This window comes from Nannobrachium achirus (genome assembly GCF_963921795.1).
Source record: "Nannobrachium achirus genome assembly, chromosome: 10".
Lineage (NCBI taxonomy): Eukaryota > Metazoa > Chordata > Actinopteri > Myctophiformes > Myctophidae > Nannobrachium > Nannobrachium achirus.
Window position 1 is genome coordinate 60,401,716 of NC_137819.1, and position 23,222 is coordinate 60,424,937.

General features: G+C 41.6%; 1 protein-coding gene across 1 annotated transcript in view; it reads left to right on the forward strand.

Annotated features, from left to right (window-relative positions):
* LOC308292482 (dolichyl-diphosphooligosaccharide--protein glycosyltransferase subunit STT3B-like) overlaps window positions 1-23,222 on the forward strand; it is a 257,198-nt gene that overhangs the window by 158,356 nt on the left and 75,620 nt on the right. The window contains 1 exon segment of the mRNA XM_080734821.1: window positions 4,703-4,768. Within this exon segment, the coding sequence (XP_080590947.1) occupies window positions 4,703-4,768 (66 nt within the window).

Sequence of the window (23,222 nt, forward strand, 5' to 3'; positions counted from 1 at the left end):
CTGTGTCTGTGCTCGTCTGCTCTCCCCTGCCAGTGCCCCCCCCCCCCCCCCAGCCAAATTATAATACCTTACTTCAGGGGTCTTCAACAGGGGGTCCAGGACCCCTAAGGGGTCCTCAGAGTTACTACAGGGGGTCTTCCAAATCTTTGTGTGATAGAAACTTTTTTTTCTCCTTTTTTATATGAACCATAGCGTCCATATTCTGAGAACTTTAGCCAAAAATAGCAGATCGACAGTGGTGCGAGGCGTTGTCTGCTTGTAGATCGGCTGTTTTCACTAGTTTAAATGATTTTTAAAATGATAAATACAAAACAAACGGTTTTGGACATACAAGGTTTTCACCCGACAACGACGATATACAACATGCTGGAGGATTGAGCGAGTAGGCAGGAATGTGAGCAATAGATTGTGGCTATCAATGAGTCCAACCTGCAAACTCACATCTGATACTCGCCTCCTCGCTCGGAGGCGGCACTAAGGCGTCAGTGGAGTGTGTGACCGTTAGGAGTATTGGGATTTGTCCCATGTCTTGAAAACTACTGGCCATGGAATTGCCATGGAAAGGCCGTATGACACATTCATGAGCTCGCCACCCCTACACAGTAACTACTTTACCATGTTAATGGTTATTTCACTCTGAGAATGATCTCTCAAACTGTTAGGCTCAATTTCTTTACAGTTGTAAACTTTCTGGGTTAAATTAACACCAAAATCCTTAGTTTATGCTGCAGCATTACTGTAGCACTCAGTTCTGTTGGAAAGTAGGGTTGCAATAGTTAATCGATTTAATCAATTATGAAAGGATAATTAGTATCCTTTCATCTAGCAAGTCGTTTCAGCCTCTAATGGGCAGTTTGCCTTGCTGAACACATTCATGTTCCCTCATTGGTGAACTCTTTGAACTATTTGCGTGTGAACTAGTTTGAGTGACCCCATGAACTATCCTCTAGCGCCACCCTAAGGCCATTATGCTATTGGGTGTCAGATGGCAGCACTGGCTCAAGGCAGGGGCATAGTTCTGCCGATTTAAAATGACTCCAATACGGAGCCGCTAGTTGCGCTGTTTTCCCCCCCGGCCGATCGCAAAAAGAATTGTTCTCCATTGGACCCCATTCATTTTCCCCTTTAGTGTTCTAACCTTAATTAACATTTTCATGAATACTTTATGGTTCCTATCGCTAGTTAAAAATTGCCTTTCAATCACCATCATATGCGTTTTGTCGAAATTTGGTCCAAATTATTTTAAAATAAATGATAAAGTTGTGGGGGGCGTGGCCAACTAAACTGATACCAGCCGGCTGTGTTCTTCTTCGTGTGCTGTATTTCGGGAGGCTCCGACCACATTTTCCCATGTATCCCTGCGGTTGCACGTGACCATTGGCAGCCAATAGCATCCTTTGGTGCCTTTACAATCTATGATGGCAACACCCATGCCAAGGACCCATGTTGTGTCCTTTGCGCTGCATAGAAACCAATGGCTTCGCTTTGTCCATATATTTTATACAGTCTATGGCTCAAGGGCGTGTTCAGAGCTTGTAGATTCGCCATTCTTGAAAATGTATACTTTTCTTTTCTTTAAAAAAAAAAAGATTTTGTCTATCATGAAAGTGGGTAATGTCGAAAGAAGTTTGTAGTATTTTGCATCAAAACTATTAATATATCATTGCTGTTGGAAACCTTTTATGTCCAAAACTGTTCCCTTTTTGTTATTTTATAAAAAAAGAAAACAATAGTGAAAATAGCCGATCTGCAAGCTGACACTACTCCAGGGGTTGACACTAAGGTCTCAGAGGCACTTGCCCGTCGGACAAGTACAGGTCATGTTCTACTTGCCCTCAGGTCATGGCCACTTGCCCTCATAATCGTAAAATTGCGAATTTTTAATTACCGTTCATTTGAACTTATTTGTTACCTTCTACTTGCTGTGATGTTGCTAGTTTTTCAATGTAAATGGGTTCCGTTGTGTGGGTCGCTGGCTCGCTGCAAGCAGAAAGAGTCAGCCGCGATTGCAGCAGCTGATCTTCTCTGGAGAGAAGGAGATTGATCCTGCAAACGGATTCACATTGATGTTTTGCGAAAATGAAACCCGCTGATTTATAACTAGTTGCAGCTGGCCTGGGTGCTGCTCATCATGTCTTCAGCTGCATAAAGTGAGCTGGTAGATCAGCTATTTTCAACAGAGCTCGTGTGTGTGTGTGTGTGTGTGTGTGTGTGTGTGTGTGTGTGTGTGTGTGTGTGTGTGTGTGTGTGTGTGTGTGTGTGTGTGTGTGTGTGTGTGTGTGTGTGTGTGTGTGTGTGTGTGTGTGTGTGTGTGTGTGTGTGTGTGTGTGTGTGTGTGTGGGTGGGGAGGGAGGGACTTGGGGAGAGAGAGAGGGAGACGGACTCTAGTCCTGTTCAAGAATCTGAAAAAAGACAGATATCTCGTCATGTTTCTCAAACAGACCTTTTGTTTTAAGTGGGCAGGCGTTGGCGTCAACCCCTGTACTCTATTGCAACACTCTTTACCAAATAACATAAAAGGTTGAAATATGGAGATACAAGGTTTCTGCCCGACTACTAACAATATAGATCATTCATACAGACTCCTTTATTTCTGTGCAATATTCTGAGGACGACCTAGATAGAGATATGGATGTTTGCAAATATATTTGTATATACAGATCCTTCTCGAAAAATTTGAATATTGTGTAAAAGTAAATTGTCTTGAAACTTTCATATATTTCTTGAAACTTTCATATATTCTAGAAAGATTCATTGGACATTCAGTGAATTATTCCAAACCTTTTTTTGTTACAATTTTGAATTTTTATGGCATACAGCTTATGAATATCAAAAGTCCATATTTCAAATATTACAATATTACACGAGACCACACAAAACAAGGATTTATAATAGAGAAATATCAACGTTCTGAAGTCAGAGTTGCTTGAAGTCCAGTGGGAAGTTTCCGAAGTCGGTTATGATTTGGGGTGCATCTGCAATGCTTTTTCACACAATATTCTAATTTTTCAAGAAGGATCTGTATGTATTTCTTATAATATATCTACATATATTTTGACATTTTGAGTATATGCTCAAATATACTTCTATAATATGATGTATAAGTTATTGCTTTGCACAGAGCACAGCGTTGATGATGTCCTATAAGTTGTCTGATAGATTGATGGCTGGCTGGTTGGAACAGCAGGAGTTCTACAGGGTACTGGGACACATGCTGCCACCCTACACCACCGATCCATCAATCACACGCACACGCATGTGCACGTGCACATGCACACTCACATACACACTCACACACATGCACACGCACAGAGCAGATGAAGTGAACTGTGATGGGCTGTTCAAGCATGGTTCGATATGATACCAGCCCCCATCACTGCACCACTCTATCAGTCGTGTGTGTGTGTGTGTGTGTGTGTGTGTGTGTGTGTGTGTGTGTGTGTGTGTGTGTGTGTGTGTGTGTGTGTGTGTGTGTGTGTGTGTGTGTGTGTGTGTGTGTGTGTGTGTGTGTGTGTGTGTGTGTGTGTGTGTGTGTGTGTGTGTTTGAGAGCGAGAGAGACATAGTGTGTATGTGTCTTTTGTGAGTGAGTGGGTTTTAGAGAGAGTGTTTAAGTATTGTGTGTGTGCGTGTGTGTGTGTTCTGAAAGTGTGTGACTTTGGAGAATGGGACCATGGCACTGGGAGGTAGAGAGTTGAATAAAGGTACGAGAGAGAAATGAGAAAAATAATTGTGTGTCGGTGTGTGTGTGTCTTTGGCTGCACGTCCTTTTTGGATAACGAGGGGGTGAAAGTGTGTGTGTGTGTGTGTGCGTGTGCGTGTGTGACACCAGTGCGTCCGTCTTTGTTAGAAAGCTGCTTTGTGGAAATGTTATTGTGTGAGCGGAAGGATCCAGTAAGCAGCACCAAGCAGTCTGTTCACAGTCCATAATGTCAAACCTCTCTTGGTTAAATCACTAAACAAATGATAAAACATAGTGGTACTGAACTACAGATACGTTGTGTGTACATTCCCATGTCATTGTGGAAGAAATGATCGTTGTGCAGAATGGATTCATTGTACGATGCTCTCCCTGGACAAGAATGCATTTATGGGTTTCCATATGAGGCTGATGTGCTGTAACCTTATCCTCTCTCTTGGTGATTCACTTATCCTTTTTTCTTTGTATTATGTCTTTGTTGATTGCCACCGTCAGGTCGCAGTTACTATCAAAACCTCCACCGGCTGTCTGTCTGTCTGTCAGTCAGTCACACGTCACACTTTTGCCCTAATCATATCTCTGCCACCGTTGCCCCGATCCATGCCAAAATTTGCGCACACACACTCCTTGCCTGCCAAACAACTATCTCCACCCATTTCTCACATGGCCCTCTTCTAGCACCACCATGAGGCCGATTCTTGCAAAACACATTTTTGGACACTGCTCCTACAAATGTTTCCTTAAAATCACGCAAATCGTTACACAGTATGTCTACAGTCATGTCATCAACATGGACCTGTCACATTTAGCGCCACCATCAGGCCGATTTTTACATGCAACCTGACGGTCGCCTATCTCCCGATTTAGGGAGTCTTACTGGTAATGTGTTTTCGGATTGATGAATATTTGTTCTGTTGTGAGTTGGAGGTTTTAATAAATGCCACTTTAAAATTAAAATGCTCTCTCTCTCTCTCTCTCTCTCTCTCTCTCTCTCTCTCTCTCAGGTGAAAGCAGTGAAGACTGGTTCTGTATTCTGGACCATCGGGTGCTGTCTGTCATACTTCTACATGGTGAGAAGAATGGGCCACACACACACACACACACACACACACACACACACACACACACACACACACACACACACACACACACACACACACACACACACACACACACACACACACATCCCTGGTTGAGCGGTGTGAATGTGCATCTTGTACTGATTAGATTAAGAGCCAGACAGCTTTGTAAGAGTGAAGCAGAGGGACCGGAGCATGTTAAACCATTTAGGCCCAGAATTATTGAATGCTTTAACCAGTGAAAATTAGAAGATATACAAGCTCACTGAGTGGCACCGAGTGCCGCGCTGCGAGCTTGTAGATCTGCTATTTTTGAAAAAGTCGTGAAAATGTTTGCAAATTTTTGAATATATGTATATTCAAAGCGAACATTTGTAACTAAAGATTTTGCTTCTGGGGGGTCCCTGGAACTAAATATTTTGAGATGGGGGTCCGTGGCCAAACAAATATCATTTTGGGGGTCCTTCACATGAAAAGGTTTGAGAACCACTTAACTGAGCTCCAGTTAAGTGAAAAGGAGCTTTTCTTTGACGATGGCTGGCCAGATTGCTGACATAGAAACATAGGTTTTTAAAAAAAACCTTAGAAGGTTTCAAAAGACACTTATAGAATCGGCCATTTCTGTCAAAATTCAAATTTTCACGACTTTTCAAAAATAGCAGATCTACAAGCTTGCAGCGCGGCACTCGGTGCCGCGCTGTGAGCTTGTATATCTGCTATTTTTCAATAGTTAAAGCATAAAATACCCGTTCTAAATGGCTTAAAAACCGTCTGAATGAATGCAGACACGATCCAGAGAGAGATGAGATCAAATAATGAATCACACAGCAAGAGAGGTGTGAATAAACCACGCCAAATAGAGACGGATGAATGCTGAGTTACTGTACGTGACCTAAATTCATAATTAAAATGTTATTGATGAGGTTTGCAGGGGTGATTTACTAGCGTCCATATGGCCCAGTACGCCCAGGAAATTGTAGCCAGCCGTCATTATCTGCTAAATTAAAATGTTTAAATCACTTTAATACTGTTGACTATTTGGGTCATTTTAGGGGGAAATATTGGGTGAAAAACACGCGTAGTCTGGAAGAACTCTGCAGTTCTTTCTAGCTCGGGGAGTTACTAGGGCCCAAGGTGGAGGGGCCTTAATTATTTTATACTTTAGCTATTGAAAAATAGCAGATATACAAGCTCACAGCGTGGCACAGAGAACAAACATTTGTATCTAAAATTTTGAGATGGGGGTCCGTGGCCAAATACGTATCATTTTGGGGACATGGAAACATACGTTTTTCCAAAAAAAGACATTTTCACGATTTTTCAAAAATAGCAGATCTACGAGCTTGTATATCTGCTATTTTTCAATAGTTAAAGCACAACATGTGAGTGAATCCTTGTACCCAGGGCCCAGAATTTGGTGCGACACCCCATGCTCACATGCATGTGCACATATCCATACAGCTTCCAGCTGATCCCCAGGTAAATCTCCTCAGCTGGGCAGCGCGACAGATGTCAAAATGAAACGGCTTACTGGAATCCAGCGGCCATCGATCGAATTGGACCACTGCTGCCCAGCCCTGTCTGTCTGTCTGTCAGGGAAGAGAAACCAGAGAGAGAGAGAGGAGCAGGTGCAAGAGAGAGAGAGAGAGGGGGGGGGGGGACACTTGTAGAGAGATGAGATGAGAAGAAAGAACAAAGGATAGGGAGGGGACATACTGATGGGCAGAGAATGAGAGAGAGAGAGGAGGTGAGCAATAGAGCAAGGTGGAAAGAAACGGTGGATTCCAGCAGAATTGTTAACTTTCCAGTAGGGCTGCGACCGTTTACTTTACGATTATTTACTACTATGGGATGGGACGGTATGAAAATGTCACATCACGATTATTGTGACAAAAGAAATCGCGATTTACGATATCATCGCGATAATCAAAATCCATTATCCTGGGGTGGAACATTTGCCAAAAAATAGCAGATCTACAAGATGGGCTCTGAAGCGTGGCCTACATCTGGCCCAGCTATGGCCTACATTAGGCCTGTCAGTTTGCCTCTAAAATCCCATTCGAATTTCATTCATTCATTATTGTTCATTTTCGAAAATAGTCGAATAGTTTATATAATATATAAAATGTATATATATATATATATATATATATATATATATATTTTACATTTTTTACATATAGTTTTTTTTTAAATAAAATGTATAGTTGTAAAATAATAAGCACGTTATTTGTGCAAATTCAGATGCTATAACAGGCTGGGAAAAAAAGCTAAGCTACAAGCCCTAACTACATTGTATCATCGACGGGCTGTGGGCTTGTAGATCGGCTGGAGGCGTGGCTAGCAGCTAAATTGCTTGTTTAGACAGCATGCTGCGTGTCTCCGACTCTCCGTACCAGACGAGCAGTGTGGAGAGAGAGAGGAACAGAGCAGAGCGTAAAAGCCAGCTCCTCTAGTTACTGACGGACAAATATTACTTTAGTCTTTGGCTGTCTGCTGTTGTCATACGTTTCTTAAATGTTACTTTCAAGTGAAGCTGGGAAACAGCAGGAGAAATAGCCAAGTAGCTAACCAGCTAATACTATGATTAAGGAGAGGAGAGGGCAGAGGAGAGAGCTCTGGACTGCAGCCATGCAAACGGTGGTGTCGGGTGTCTCACAGACTCACACACATGTGCTGTGGCATAACTTTCTGTGTCCACTGTAGTGCATGCCATGTACTGAAACGTAATTGTTGATCATTTGTGACTTGATGAAAGCATTTATTTTCGCAATGGAAGGTCAGGAAAAACGTTTATTTTTTATTTTTTATTTTTTTTGTTTTTACATTTCGAATAGTAATTGAAGTATTCGACTTTCATCCATTTCTTTAATATTCGAATTATAGTCGAAAATTTCATTCTGACAGGCCTAGCCTACATCTGGTCAAAAACGTCTCAAACTCTGTTGTGGGCAAAGCGAGCCCACAATGAACTAATAACTAGCACCGCTCACTTCGCACTAGGTGTGATTTTTCTCTTACAAGCTGATACTATATTATTACTGTAATAATATTCTTTCTAATCATTTCTCTTTGACAGTCTGCTACCCTCTGATCCCAACATGTTCGGTCTCTCTCTTGCCTCACTCCCTTTTATTCTCTGTATTCATTTTTTTTCTCCTGTCCCCTTTGTCCCCTTTTGATGTGCTGCTTAATCAGAAGCCCATTCACTATGAGGTGCTTCTCTGGCAGAAAAATGTGTGAACCATGGGGGCTTGTATGTCAAGCCCACCCTCATCCCCCCCCCCCCCCCCCCTTCACCTTTGTGTCCGCCGTCCGCACATTATCACACACACACACACACACACACACACACACACACACACACACACACACACAGGGATGGGACGATATGAAAATTTCATATCACGATTATTGTGACCAAAGAAATCACGATTTATGATATTATCACGATAATGAAAATCCATTATCCTGGGGTGGAACATTTGCCAAAAAATAGCAGATCTACAATTTCACAACGCGTCACGGTTGTGACGCGTTGTGAGCTTGTAAATCGGCAATTTTTTGGCTAAGTCATTTGATAGAGAGTGGAAAAAAAAGACTATCAAGTATGTGATTTATGAGTACCTTTTACCTATTCTAGAGAGTTTAAGTGGTACCGGATATGCAGCTCGTCAAATAAAAGGTGAAGAATTGATCCCAGTGCATGACGGAGGACGATATCACGATGAAAATTAAATATCCACAATACGATTATCGCAAGTGTTTTTTATCACGATAAACGATAATATTGCGTATCGTCCCATCCCTAACACACACACACACACACGCACACACACACACACACACACACACACACACACACACACACACACACACACACACACACACACACACACACACACACACACAGAGAGAGACCCGTCGTGGTCCGTTTGGTGTGGATGTAGCCGAGGTGTTAAGGTCTGTGTGACTGTGCCTATGGGGCTTTCATGGAATGTGACATCCATAATGCAGATGCTGGCTACGGGGAGAAAGAGTGAGCGTTCTGTTCCCCCCCTTCTGGCTTTCAGAATAATCTCTCCAAGGGGAGCGGGTGGGAGAGGGGAGGTGGGGGTTCTCTTTGCAGACGGGGTGGGAATACAGGCCCAGTAGGTGAGCCATGCTCCCTTTCAGAATCAAAGGGAGCAGGGACGTGCTGGCCATTGGGAAAAGCAGGACAACTCCCGAACGGCCGGTTCATTCCCAGCCAGTCCAGGCCGGCCATTAGGAAAAAAACAAAAATAAAATGTCGGCCTTTGTTCCATTTTGGGGGCTGGGCGGCCAACAAAGTAAATCGTCACTGTCGGGCAGAAACCTCGTATCTCCAAGTTTCAAATTTGTAATCTTTTTCGCAAAGCAAAGCCCTGCTTCATCATACAAGGCTGTTGCACAAAAGTAGTGAAAACAGCAGATCTACAAGCACACAACGCCTCGCACCGCGAGGCGTTGTATGCTTGTCGATCGGCTGTTTTCACTAGTTTAAATCATTTTTAAAATGATAAATAAATACAAAACAAACGGTTTTGGACGCACAAGGTTTCCACCCGACAATGACGAAATATAACTCATGTAATTGTCCCACTGGCTTGTCACTCTGTCACAAATCTTTGAGTAGCAGCAGCGCTATAGAGAGAGATCTCTCTATAGCGCGCAATGAGGGCCTCTACAACTCTTTTTCCCGGGCTGAACCAGGGGCCCAGCATGTCCCTGAAAGGGAGAAACGCAGGGAGGAGGGAGGCCAACTGATTGACATGCAGAGATGAAGCTAAAGTGTCTGTTTGGGTGTCCTTTGATCGACAGCTCCATTCTCCACCCTGGCCCCTGTCAGGCTGTCACCACAGATAATTGCATCATGGGCAGGGGCGTCGCACCAAATTCTGGTCCCTGGGTACAAGGATTCACTGTGGGCCCCCCATGAATGATCTTATTTTGTGCTTTAACTATTGAAAAATAGCAGACATGCAAGCTCGAGCTTGTAGATCTGCTATTTTTGAAAAGTCTTTGAATATTTCAAATCCTTCTAAGGTTTTCTGAAAAATCGATGTTTCTATGTCAGTGGTGCTCAAACTTTGATGTGAAGGACCCCCAAAATTATATCTATTTGGCCACGGACCCCCATCTCAAAATATGTAGTTCCAGGGACCCCCCAGAAGCAACATTTGAGTTACAAAAAATACATAATTTATATTCAAAGTTTTGCGCACATTTTCACGACTTTTCAAAAATAGCAGATCTAAAAGCTTGCAGCGCGGCACTGTGAGCTTGTAGATCTGCTATTTTTCAATAGCTAAAGTATAAAATAATTCCAGGCCCCTCCACCTTGGGCCCTGGTAACTCAGTCCCACTCCCCCCCCCCCCCCCCCCCCCCTCCCCCCTTGTGACGCCCCTGATCATGGAAGCACTTTCAGCCCTCTCATCAACTATTCATGACACAGTCTCTGCACTGCTACGGCTGACCTCTGGTGGTCGTAGGCCGGATTATTGGGAGAGCGATAAAATCGAGGCTCAGCAACTTGAGGCCCCTTTCAACAGTGTGTTTGTCTAATCTGCAATCTTGAACCAATGTCTTTGCTCTTGATGATATAGTGGGTCAGTCACCTCCAAACTCCAGTGCAAGCATCCATAGATAGCTGGTAGCTAGCAGTATAACTCTTATGTTCACTAGAAGGCAGAAATCCACACCTCTACTTTAAAGGGGCCACACCATGCTTTTAAAAATATATATTTTATATAAATATTGCTCCATAATACGGTTTTATACAGGTTTTAGCCTAAACAACCACTCAGATATTGACATTTCGTGTTCTGTCTGTTTCTAATTCCAAGCCATTTCAGATGCAATACCAAAATGCCCTTTGTTGGCAACGGGGCGCTGTCTTTGGGCTAAAATTGGAACAATAGAATATATCCTCCCAAAAAGTACCGTCCCCTTCTCGAGGGGGCACAATAGGAAATGAGCCCCTTTGTGACATGAGCAAGGGGCCGATTTCAAAAGAGTACCGTTCAGACACGCCCATTCAGAAAATCACTGAAATGAAAGGCAAGGCTTAGAGTTAATGAATGCTTTTTTTTTTTTTTTCTGGGAGAAACTGGGAAGACCAAAAAACAAGAAAGAAATTAAAAAATCAAACCCAATGTGAAGTGAGCGGTGGGCGTGCTTGCACAACGTCTTCAATTGGTAATTGGTGATGTAATACAGGCTACACACACACGCACATTGCTATGGCAAAACGCTGAGGAAAACACACTGTTATGGCAAAACGCTGAGGAAAAGTGGCTACAGATAGTGGCTACAGATAATTGGTGATGTAATATGATGTAATATGGCTACACACACGCACACATATTGCTATGGCAAAAGGCTGAGGAAAACACATTGCTATGGCAAAACGCTGAGGAAAAGTGGCTACAGACACACGCACAGCCACTCTTAGGAGCGGTTTACCACCGCTCAGACAATGTGAAATTCATGGTGTAGTCCCTTTAGAGTTCAAGTTGTGTCTGTTTTGGGCGGGCAGCCCGATCATCATGCTTAAATATGGAAACGCCTGACGCCACAGCACAGCAGGCGTCTTGCAAATCAGTGCCATTAGAAACGGCTGACATCTGCGCAGTTGTTTGGCAAAGGTTTCTGTCATATGTGATGTCAGACCAGAGCTAGATCAGTGAGATGGAGAGACAGGAGAGAGGGAGGCAGAGAGGGTGAAGGAGAGGGGGAGAGAGGGAAGAGAGAGGGAGGCAGAGAGGGTGAAGGAGAGTGGAAGGATGAGTGTGATGTCAGACCAGAGCTCCATGTGAGGCAGTGCCTCTTTCACCCATTTAATAATAGGGAATTTATGGCAGTGTTCATTTTGTCGACTAAAACTATGACGAAAAATGTTTGTCGACTGCGTTTTCTTCACTGACGAAAACTAAATAAAAAGTAAGCTGTGCTGACTAAAACTAATTAAGACATGAGACATTAAATATATATTGACAATTTCGTCAACAAAATAAAAACTTGACTAAAACGTTATGGAGGGACTAGTGGAAAAGAGAGTCATTTTGTGTTTGGTTGCTCTCAGGTGTTGCTGTTGCCTGCTGAAAATAGCAGATCTACATGCTCACAACGTGTCGCGCTGCGACGCGTTGTGAGCTTGTAGATCAGCTATTTTCAGCACTCAACCAAGTGTAAAATCAGCCATTAAAATGCCGCGTATTTTGGCAAGGCCTGCCAAAATACATTTTAGTTGACTAAATCAACTGTAGATTTAGTTGCCTAAAATCGTATGATATTTAGTCGACTAAAATTAGACTAAAACTAAAACTTTTCAGGTGACTAAATTATGACTAAAACTAAAATACATTTTATTCCAAAGACTATGACTAAAACTTAATCAAAATTTGATGTAAAAAACAACACTGATTTAAGGAGCCCTTTCTACTACTGCGACGCGAGGCAGGACTACGGCTGCTATGACGCAAACATCCGTCGGCGACGGGGTCCCACCCCTTTTACCGAACGCTTTGGTTCCCATGGCGACGCGTCTGTACAGCAGACGTTTTAGGCAGCAACGTGGAAAGGGAGCTTCCAGGGTAGTACAGACGGCTGCTACGGCAGCAGGTTCATCCATCGAGCGCTGATCATTTCCGGTTGCCGTTTGTCATCTGCCGTAGCCGTCCAAAGCTTAAATAGCCTAATAACCCAGCCACTGCTGGGTACCAAAATCTGAACATGCTCACTGACGAGTTGTCAGCGCTGTTCGGCCGCGTTTTGTCCTTGCATAGTCATTTGTGTCCCAGCGCGGCTGACGGCTAGTCATTGCATTTTTTCTCATTTTCATTTTTTCATTTCACTTGAAAGCTGGGGATCATAGCTACAAAATGATATATTGGTTGTGGAGATTGACCCAACAGTTTTGAAGATATGGCTTATAGAATGATGCCATGCTACTTTTGAGATATTCAAGTTCTAAATAAATGTCTAACCTGCAAATGACCTGACGATCTCTCACATTAATTAAAAAAAAGTCTTAAAAGAGTTAAGCTCTGGCGTATAAGTGAAATTTAGCCTAGATATTTTGAGATGCATTTGTGGCTTTTTCATTTTAGAAAAAACAAACAAAAAAAACATATTAGCAGTAGTGAAAAAACCTGCCTTACGAAATGACTGCCCCTCAGTCACGCTGAGTGAATACATTTTTTATTCAGTTGTTTGTGGAAAAGGATGAAGCAGTTGTGATGTTCCGGGGGTCGTTGTCTCTGAAGTCTTTCGGTGAGGACTGGAGGTCATTGTCTATACCTTAGCCCGCAGGGAGACGTTTAATAAAATATGAGCCTTAGTGTCTCACAAGGAAATGCACTTGGTGGCATGCTAGACATACCATTAATGTCTTGTGTTCCATAATCCGTGCAGGCAAGAGCTATATTTTCTTTGTGCACATAAATATTTAGAAATCCCAAAATCTACTGTGTAAAGGCCCATTCCCACTGGGCCAGATAACAGATAAAAAAAATCTCTTTCGCCAGATATTTTTCCATTGAAGTGGATTGTAGGTACAGATAAAAAAGACATGTCCCAGATTAAAAAATATATACAGTATATATCTGTGACAGATATATATTTTTTTATCTGTATCTACCATTGGGCCTTAACTTTCTGGAAGTCTTTTTCACGGCCCCAAAGAAATAGCGTGACACTTTTGTTTGAACAATGTAGTGGTTTGTTTATTTTAATTAAAAATGTATTTTAAAAACCCTCCCTTTTTAAACTCTGGACCTTGTGAAGGATGTTTGGAATGAGGTTAGCCAACGGATTGGACACAGTGGCAGTGGCTGATGTACTGTAGGCGGAAAGGGCGATGGGGTCAGGCAAAGGAAATGCTAGGTTGTGGTTGGTGTGAAGAAAAGACTGTAAACTTTTCCATGTGCTCCAGTAGGACGACAGGATGGGGTTGGCGAGGCCCTGGGGAATGAATGGTATGCTGGGCTCGGAGGCAGGGGTGTCGCACCACATTCTGGGCCCTGGCCTGGGTACAAGGATTCACTCACATTTTGTGCTTTAACTTTTGAAAAATAGCAGATATACAAGCTCGAGCTTGTAGATATGCCATTTTTTGAAAGATCTTGAAAAAAGTCTTTGAATATTTCAAATCCTTTTTTTGTCCCGTTTTTTGAAAAACCTATGTTTCTATGTCAGTGGTGCTCAAACTTTTTCATGTGAAGGACCCCCCAAAATGATATGTAGGCCTATTTGGCCACGGACGCCCATCTCAAAATATGTAGTTCCAGTAGTCCGGGAGGCAGGCCCAGCCCTCATAATGTCCTCTGCTTACTTTTTTTCACTATTATTTCCTGTTAGCATATACCTTGGGCCATCACAAGTTCATACTGAACACCCCCAACTCGGGGCCGTTTGGTCGCAGGGGCCCAAAAACCCATTTTTTGGTACCTGTCTCTGGCGAAATTATGTAAATGTATAAAATAATTCACTAAAATTACATACATTTTCACACACGTATGAAATTTGGTATGGAGTATCCTGACACATAGGGGTAAGTGGCAAAATAGGATTATAGTGCTTACTACCAATGTATTTTAAGATATCACCCTCAACATCCCCAGAAACACAATAAAATTGCTGTCCGCTTGACACATTATCATCAAATATGATCATTTTCAAGCAGGTTATGGTGAATATAATGACCTCTCCTGTATATAGAAAACCTCCCACATTCATAAGCTTCAATTTGAGCCCAAGATGATCTTCTCATCTTCAGAATTACTGTTTCTGTAGCCAAAATACTGCACTATAGCTCAAATCGGAGAAAATATAATATTCAGTCAGTAGCTTTACAGAAGCCTAGAATCTAACAATGGGTTCACAAGTACTGCTGTTTGAAGTTATAAACATGAAAAATGAATACTAGCAGGGAAGCAAATGTTGTTAAATGGTATTAAAAATATGTTTGATATGCACAAAATAGCTCTTTGCAATACAATAATAATACAGTATAGCAAAAGTTCCCCTGTGGGAGAGAGGTATGAAAAAAGAAATAGCAGCATGAGATCTGCATCTATTCTAGACCACAGTAGTGCATCTATAGACCACTGTACCTCATATATGGACCATTGTACTGTATCTATAGACCACATACATTGACCACTGTACCGTATCTACTGTATAGATCACTACAGTATACTGCATCTCAACTCAGCACAGCTCAAAATGTATTTATAAAGCACATTTAACATGATCAGGTCGCGCAAAGTGCTGCACAGATTAAAACAAAACAATAGAATATAATAAAAAGATAACAGCATAAAATACAAAGAAGAATACAAGGAACAAAAAGAAACCATCAGCACCAGTAAAGGAAAGGCATACTATATTTGATTGATAAAGATGAAAAATACCAATTGACTGTACAGCTCTGACGTGTAGGGGCAAGATATTCCTCAGCCTTGGGGCCCCCAGTGGGGGGCAGTTGTGAAAGTACAGTACAGTACAGCTAAAAAAACAAGATAAAAGTTGAGGGAAATAATTTGACTTGCAACATATGCATGAATGCCTGACTGCCTGACAGAACCCGGAAGTACCCTGTAGACTGACTGGGTTGTTGGGGGCGGGGCGTCCCTCCTGCAATGGGCCAGGAATAATGTCTCATAGACATTATACAGTGTAGGAATGTCCCGATACCACTTTTTTGCTGACCAAGTACAAGTATGAGTACTTAATTTAGTACTTGCCGATACCGAATACCGATACTGTAATTTTCGTTTCTGTACAAGTGCTTAAATAGTGTGTGGCGCTCCAAAATAAAATGCTTTAAATAATTATGTTGTCATGCCTAGAGTGAGAGAAGGTGAAAACACTGTTCATTAGTTGAACTAACACACACAAAACTGTGTTTTAGGACAAAATGGTATATGGACTGGCACTGCTGTGAGCAAAATCGGACAAGTACGAGTACAGCAAAATAGGCTGGAATCGGGGCGAGTACCGATACCTCGAGTACTGATACCGCATCCATAGTACAGTGGTCTACATATGACAAAGTGGTCTATAGATGCATACAGTGGTATACAGATTCACTACAGTGGACTACAGATGCATTTGATCTACAGATTCACTAAAGCATTCTACAGTTGCACTAAAGTGGTCTACAGATGCACTACCTACTGTACCTACCACCATACTGCATACTTTATTTAACTACCTACAGTATCTACCGCCAAACTGCATCCCTCATCTAACTACCTATACCTGACACCATACAGCATCCCTTCATCTACTACCTACCAACCTACCTCCATACTGCATCCCTCATCTAACTACCTACCAACCACCATGTGGCATCCCTCATCTAACTACCTACCAACCTACTTACCACCATACTTCATACCTCATCTAACTACTGTATACCCCCATACTGCATCTCTCATCTATAGGTTGGTAGATGAGAGATTCAGTATGGTGGTAGGTAGGATGTTAGATGATGGATGCAGTTTTTTGGTAGGTAGGTAGTACCTACCAAAAAACTGCATCCATCATCTAACATCCTACCTACCACCATACTGAATCTCTCATCTACCATATTGTATCTCTCATCTAACCACCATATCTACCACCATATACTGCATCCCTCATCTAACTACCTACCAACCAACATACTGCATCCCTCATCTACTATGGTTGATGGGGGGAAAGGGGTATGGTGATGAGTTCATAGTTCCACTCATCTACTTGTATAACTTAAAGGACAACTCCGCCCTATATAAATCACTTCTAGGCTAATTTTCCTACTTATATTGATCCCAAAAGACCATGGGGTCTATTAGGTAGAAATGCTATTGTCCAGTTTCCACAGCAGAACCCGGCACTTTTACACTATTTGTTGTGTTCAAAAGTGATTTTCTTTTTCATGAGTGTGTTACTAGTTGTCATTACAAACACATCCATGCCTTGGTTGTCCCACACAAGCCACCACAATCTCATAAATAATGTTTTGGGGTGAGCATTCGGCACAAGTGCCAGTCAAAGTGACTGTAATGGCCAATCACAGGGCATCTTTTCCGGGACTTGGCAAAATACATAAAAGCATAACATCTGGTAAGCAGAGTGTGATGGCTTGTATGTGTTTGTAACGACAACTAGTACCGGACTCATGAAAAATAAAAACACTTTTGACCAAAACAAGCTATCGCTTTTACACTATTTGTTGTGGTCAAAAGTGTTTATAGTAGTATAGGCTTATAGTGCTTATATGCTCCACTCTATGCTATGAGAGCTTACAGTAAAGTAAGGTACAGTACGGTACAGTACAGTACAGTACAGTAAGGTAGAGTACAGTACAGTAAGATACAGTACAGTACAGTAAGGTACAGTTACTCTACCTTACTGTATCGTAAAAAAAAACATAATTTCAATTCCAAAATAACAAATTAACAAAAACGTAAATTCAATACATTTATATTATGTATTGAATTTACGTTTTTGTTAATTTGTTATTTTTTGTATCATTAATTGAAATTATATATATATTTTTTCTTTTGTAATTTGTTATTTTTTGTATCATTAATTATGTATTCATGTTTTTATATTTGTATGAATCCTATATGGACCCCAGGAAGACTAGCTGTCGCTTTGCCTTCAGCTAATGGGGATCCATTCAATAAACAATAAACAATAAACAATACTATACTAGAGTGCGATACAGTAAGGTAGAGTACAGTAAGGTACAGTACAGTACAGTAAGGTACAGTACAGTAAGGTACAGTACAGTAAGATAGAGTACAGTAAGGTACAGTACATTTAGGTACAGTTAGGTACAGTATGGTACAGTACAGTAAGGTACAATACAGTAAGGTACAGTACAGTACAGTTTGTCGTTTAAATAACCTGTCCCTACTCACACACACACACACACACACACACACACACACACACACACACACAGGATATAGCTGCTCAGATTCACCGCTCCACGTCGAACCGATGTTTGATTTTTGTATTGCAACAAGCTATTTTGTGCATATCAAACATATTTTTAACACCATTTAAAAACATTTGCTTCCCTGCTAGTATTCATTTTTCATGTTTATAACTTCAAACAGCAGTACTTATGAACCCATTGTTGGATTCTAGGCTTCTGTAAAGCTACTGACTGAATATTATATTTTCTCCGATTTGAGCTATAGTGCAGTATTTTGGCTACAGAAACAGTAATTCTGAAGATGAGAAGATCATCTTGGGCTCAAATTGAAGCTTATGAATGTGGGAAGTTTTCTATATACAGGAGAGGTCATTATATTCACCATAACCTGCTTGAAAATGATCATATTTGATGATAATGTGTCAAGCGGACGGCAATTTTATTGTGTTTCTGGGGATGTTGAGGGTGATATCTTAAAATACATTGGTAGTAAGCACTATAATCCTATTTTGCCACTTACCCCTATGTGTCAGGATACTCCATACCAAATGTCATACGTGTGTGACAATGTATGTAATTTTAGTGAATTATTTTATACATTTACATAATTTCGCCAGAGACAGGTACCAAAAAATGGGTTTTTGGGCCCCTGCGACCAAACGGCCCCGAGTTGGGGGTGTTCAGTATGAACTTGTGATGGCCCAAGGTATATGCTAACAGGAAATACTAGTGAAAAAAAGTAAGCAGAGGACATTATGAGGGCTGGGCCTGCCTCCCGGACTACAGGGACCCCCCAGAAGCAATATTTGAGTTACAAATGTTTGCTTAAAAGAATACATATATTTACATAAGATTTGCACACATTTTCACGGCTTTTCAAAAATAGCAGATTTACAAGCTTGCAGCGTGCGCTGTGAGCTTGTAGATCTTCTATTTTTCAATAGCTAAAGTATAAAATAATTATTAAGGCCCCTCCACCTTGGGCCCTAGTAACTCAGTCCCACTCCCCCCCCTTGTGACGCCCCTGCTTGGAGGAGGTGGTGATGGAGAGGCTGACTTATGGCAATATGATTGCTGAGACGGCTGCTACCAGGGTTGGATGTGGGTCTGAACTTTCTTGAGTTTCTGAAAGGAAGTCTGTGATTCTTTTATCGTAGTGGCTGGGAATATGAGCTACTGTACACTGATGATGAATTGGTAGATAGATAGATAGATAGATAGATACCTTTTATTATCTCACGAGAGAAAATGAGTCGCCCAGACTGCAGTTAAGGTTACAAAGTTTGAAAGTATGAAAAAGGAAAAAAAAGTACTGTTGTGTACAGTGGGGAAAAAAAGAAGCAAAAAAATAAGAAGCATCAACAACACAGAGCAATCGTAAACTGAGGTAAAAACCAAATAAAATGTCCATAACAGTCAGTCACTTACTGTACAGTAAGTGTCTCACCGTTTTCTCGTCATAACACAAATAATAATACTTTATAATACAAGTAAGACGCCTCATGGCGGACAAGCGACCTCGCCGCTTGTCCCGCGCCACAGTGATGTGGACATCAGGGAAGTGGACACCAGGGATCTCCATATATGGGCATAAAAGGGATTTGTTCCCCTGGCATCACAGGGATATCCATATCTCCATATATGGGCATAAAAGGGATTTGTTCCCCTGGCATCACAGGGATCTCCATTTCTCCATATATGGGCATAAAAGGGATTTGTTCCCCTGGCATCACAGGGATCTCTCTAACAGGGCATCATTAATATTGATGACATCAGGGAACTCCATATATGGGCATAAAAGGGATTTTGTGAGTATGACATCACAGTGAAGATCAGAGCATGATGTCATCATGATGACACATTTTTACGGTCTATGGGTTTGCCCAGAGCCCTAGAATGGAGAGTTGCGTCACTCCCGTTCACTTCATGGGGCCAGGTCTTCTACGCACACATCTATTGGCGTATAGTGACAAACGGCGAACCGGAAGTTTACAAAATGCATTGAAGTCTATGAGGTGTAAAGTGACAATGAACCACGTGACCAGCGCTGTTTCTGACCCCGCGGTGACACCACTCTGATTATACTGCTCTGGGTTTGCCCATAGAAAAATGTGTACAGGTCTACACGGACAATCTGTGACATTTCTCATGGTAAACTGTGACCTTCGGTTGCAAATACTACTTTTCAGTGCACTGACAAACCAAAAGTGTCCATTGGTCAGTGCATAAAGCATGAGAAGCGACGGTGTTGGTGATGACGACGTTAATACAGATGAGTCAAGTCGCTGAAAGAGGGTCATGATGATTGGGAGTGAGAACGAACAGCCTTGCTTGTTGCTAATGGGAACGCCTACTTTGTTGTCAAAGACCCCTGAGTCTGATGAATGGCAGAAAAATAGGACTTCTAAGGGTGGTGCATGTGATGTCAGATGATTGAACTAGGAGTAAAAATATGAATCAATGGATTAAGTGGCGAGACAAAACGATAATTTCTCGGTTGATTGATGAATGAGACGATAGTTGCAGACCTGGTTTGAAGCGGGTTTATTTGGGTTGGTTTGTCTTGGGTGATGTATAACTGGTGAATGGGGAGAAAAGTCTCGGTCCCCTGCCTCCAGAGCACCAGTTGTCAGGGGTGTCACAATATTTTATACTTAAGTTACCCGAGTGCCGCGCTGTGAGCTTGTAGATCTGCTATTTTTGAAAAGTTATGAAAATGCGTGCTAATTTTTGAATATGGGTATTTTTTAAGCGAACATTTGTAACTCAAATTTGCTTCTGGGGGGTCCCTGGAACTAAATATTTTGAGATGGGGGTCCGTGGCCAAATACATATAATTTTAGGCTTAATTTATTGAAAAATAGCAGATATACAAGCTTACAGCGTGGCACCGAGTGCCACGCTGTGAGCTTGTAGATCTGCTATTTTTGAAAATTCATGAAAATGTGTGCAAATCTTTGAATATGGGTATTTTTAAAGCGAACATTTGTAACTCAAATTCTGCTTCTGGGGGGTCCCTGGAACGAAATATTTTGAGATGGGGGTCCGTGGCCAAATACATATAATTTTAGGGGTCCTTTACATGAAAAGGTTTGAGCACCACTGACATAGTAAAATAGGTTTTTCAAAGAACCCTGCACAAATTTCCATGTTTTTTTGTCTTTCAAAAACAGCAGATCTACAAGTGTGCCGCCCTGCGAGCTCGTACAGTATATCTGCTATTTTACAAAAGTTAAAGCACAAATTTACGTTTAATTATGCGTTCCCAGTCTAAAAGGGTTAAACCCACTCCTCCTATGATGAACATTCATGAGGGGCCCCGCAGTGAATCCTTGTACCCAGGGCCCAGAATGTGGTGCGACACGCCTGCCAGTCGCACCAACTCCACTTCAGTGCGTCGGGTCGTTTATCTTGAGTGATCTCTCCTTGATGTTGTTGGGTTTCAGTCTGTCAGTCATTTATCTCCCAACGATCGGTCTTTGATGAACACCAAAGCTGCTGCTTACTGGCATGCACACAAATGCGTGCACAACTGAAAAAGACATACCGGTAACTTCTTTTCAGTCGACTGTTGCAATTAATACACACACACACACACACACACACACACACACACACACACACACACACACACACACACTAGGGATGGGACGATGTGAACATTTCATATCACGTTATTGTGACAAAAGAAATCGCGATTTACGATATTATCGCGATAATCAAAGTTGATTATCCTGGGGCGGAACATTTGCCAAAAAATAGCAGATCTACAAGCTCACAACACGTCGCAAAGACATCTGATAGAGAGTGAAAAAAAGACTGTATCAAGTACGTATATTATAAGTACCTTTTACCAATTATAGAGGGTTTAACCCTCTAAGGCCCGCATTAAGAAATACTTGAAATAAAAAATTGAAAAAAATCAGATGGTGTTGTAGGAGTCCTATTAAGAGGAAAATGTAATGTTTTTTTCAAAAAAATGTTTTTGTAAGATTTTATAGCCATAAATCATAAATCATGCTCTAATTTACATATGGGGGATATTTTTCACAATAATAACATATGTACATGTTCTAGACATTCTAATGATCACCAAAAAAAATAGTACAGGCATTTTACTTAGGTTTTTGTGAGGTATAGCTTCCATGAAAAAGTGAGATGTTGTTCGTCAAAACTCTGGAATTTCAGCGGGTGTGGCGGGTGTGAATGTCAGCCCCTGTGGGGGGTATTTATATGCAAATATTGTGGCCAATGGCATTGTAATACTAAACAATAGAATCCAATGGTGGTGTTTAGGTGGTAGGGGGAGCTAAAATAAAATGATTTAAACCTTTTTTTGGATAAAATACAAACGTTGTAATATTACAACCGTGGGCCTTAGAGGGTTAAGTGGTACCGGATATGCAGCTCGGCAAATAAAAGGTGAATTGATCCCAGTGCATGACGGAGGACGATATCACGATATATTAAATCTCCACGATACGATTATCGTGAGTGGTTTTTATCACGATAAACGATAATATCGCATATCGTCCCATCCCTACACAACACAACACACACACACACACACACACACACACACACACACACACACACACACACACACACACACAGCAGCAGCAGAATCCTTGCTCCTTTGACCATTATCTGCTGGTCCACTGTCATCAGATAAACACTCTTATGGAGTGCAGCTTTTTAGACTTCAAAGTGATGTCTGATTCCAGCTGGTGGCTGCAGGCCTTCTGCTTGGGTCTGTGAGAGGGTCGAGGTTTCTAAGTTTTACTTGTCGGTACTACGAAGCTATCTTCTTATCTTCTTTTCTTAGGCATCTTAAGAACTCCAAAGTCTTTTGTTGTTGTTGTTGTTGCCAAGTATGGGGGTCGCACAACAACTTCATTTAGGTAGAGAGTTGGACAGTGTTGCATTGGTGATAGAGATGGGACGATGTGAAATATCACAAGTATTGTGTCAAAAGAAAAAGTGATTTACGATATTATCGCGATAATCAAAATCCATTATCCTGAGGCGGACCATTTGCCAAAAAAATAGCAGATCTACAAGCTCACAACGCAAAAAAAAAACATGTTGAAAATATTTCCAAATTGTTCTTTTTTTTAAGATGGAGTGCCATCATTTATTTCCCCCCTAAAACATGATAATCAGGTATTATGATTATACTAGGAGGAAGATTTTCTCCAAAAAGAGTACAGAAAGAGTTACAATTATGTTTTATGTGGCCACACCCAAAAAAGGAAATTCTGTTCATTCGGTATGGGCTGTTCGGTTCGGGACAGGGCCATTCAGTTCGGTATACCGGTTCGGTTCAGTATTGTTGCACCCCTAGAACACCGGACCAATTCAACACTGGAGTTGGAACATCGGATGTTCACCATTGACAGAAGTACTAACTCAACTCTGACGTACAGGACTTGCATACAGCATTTCAATGCACACATTATGCCGATAGACTGGAATAGACAATTACACAG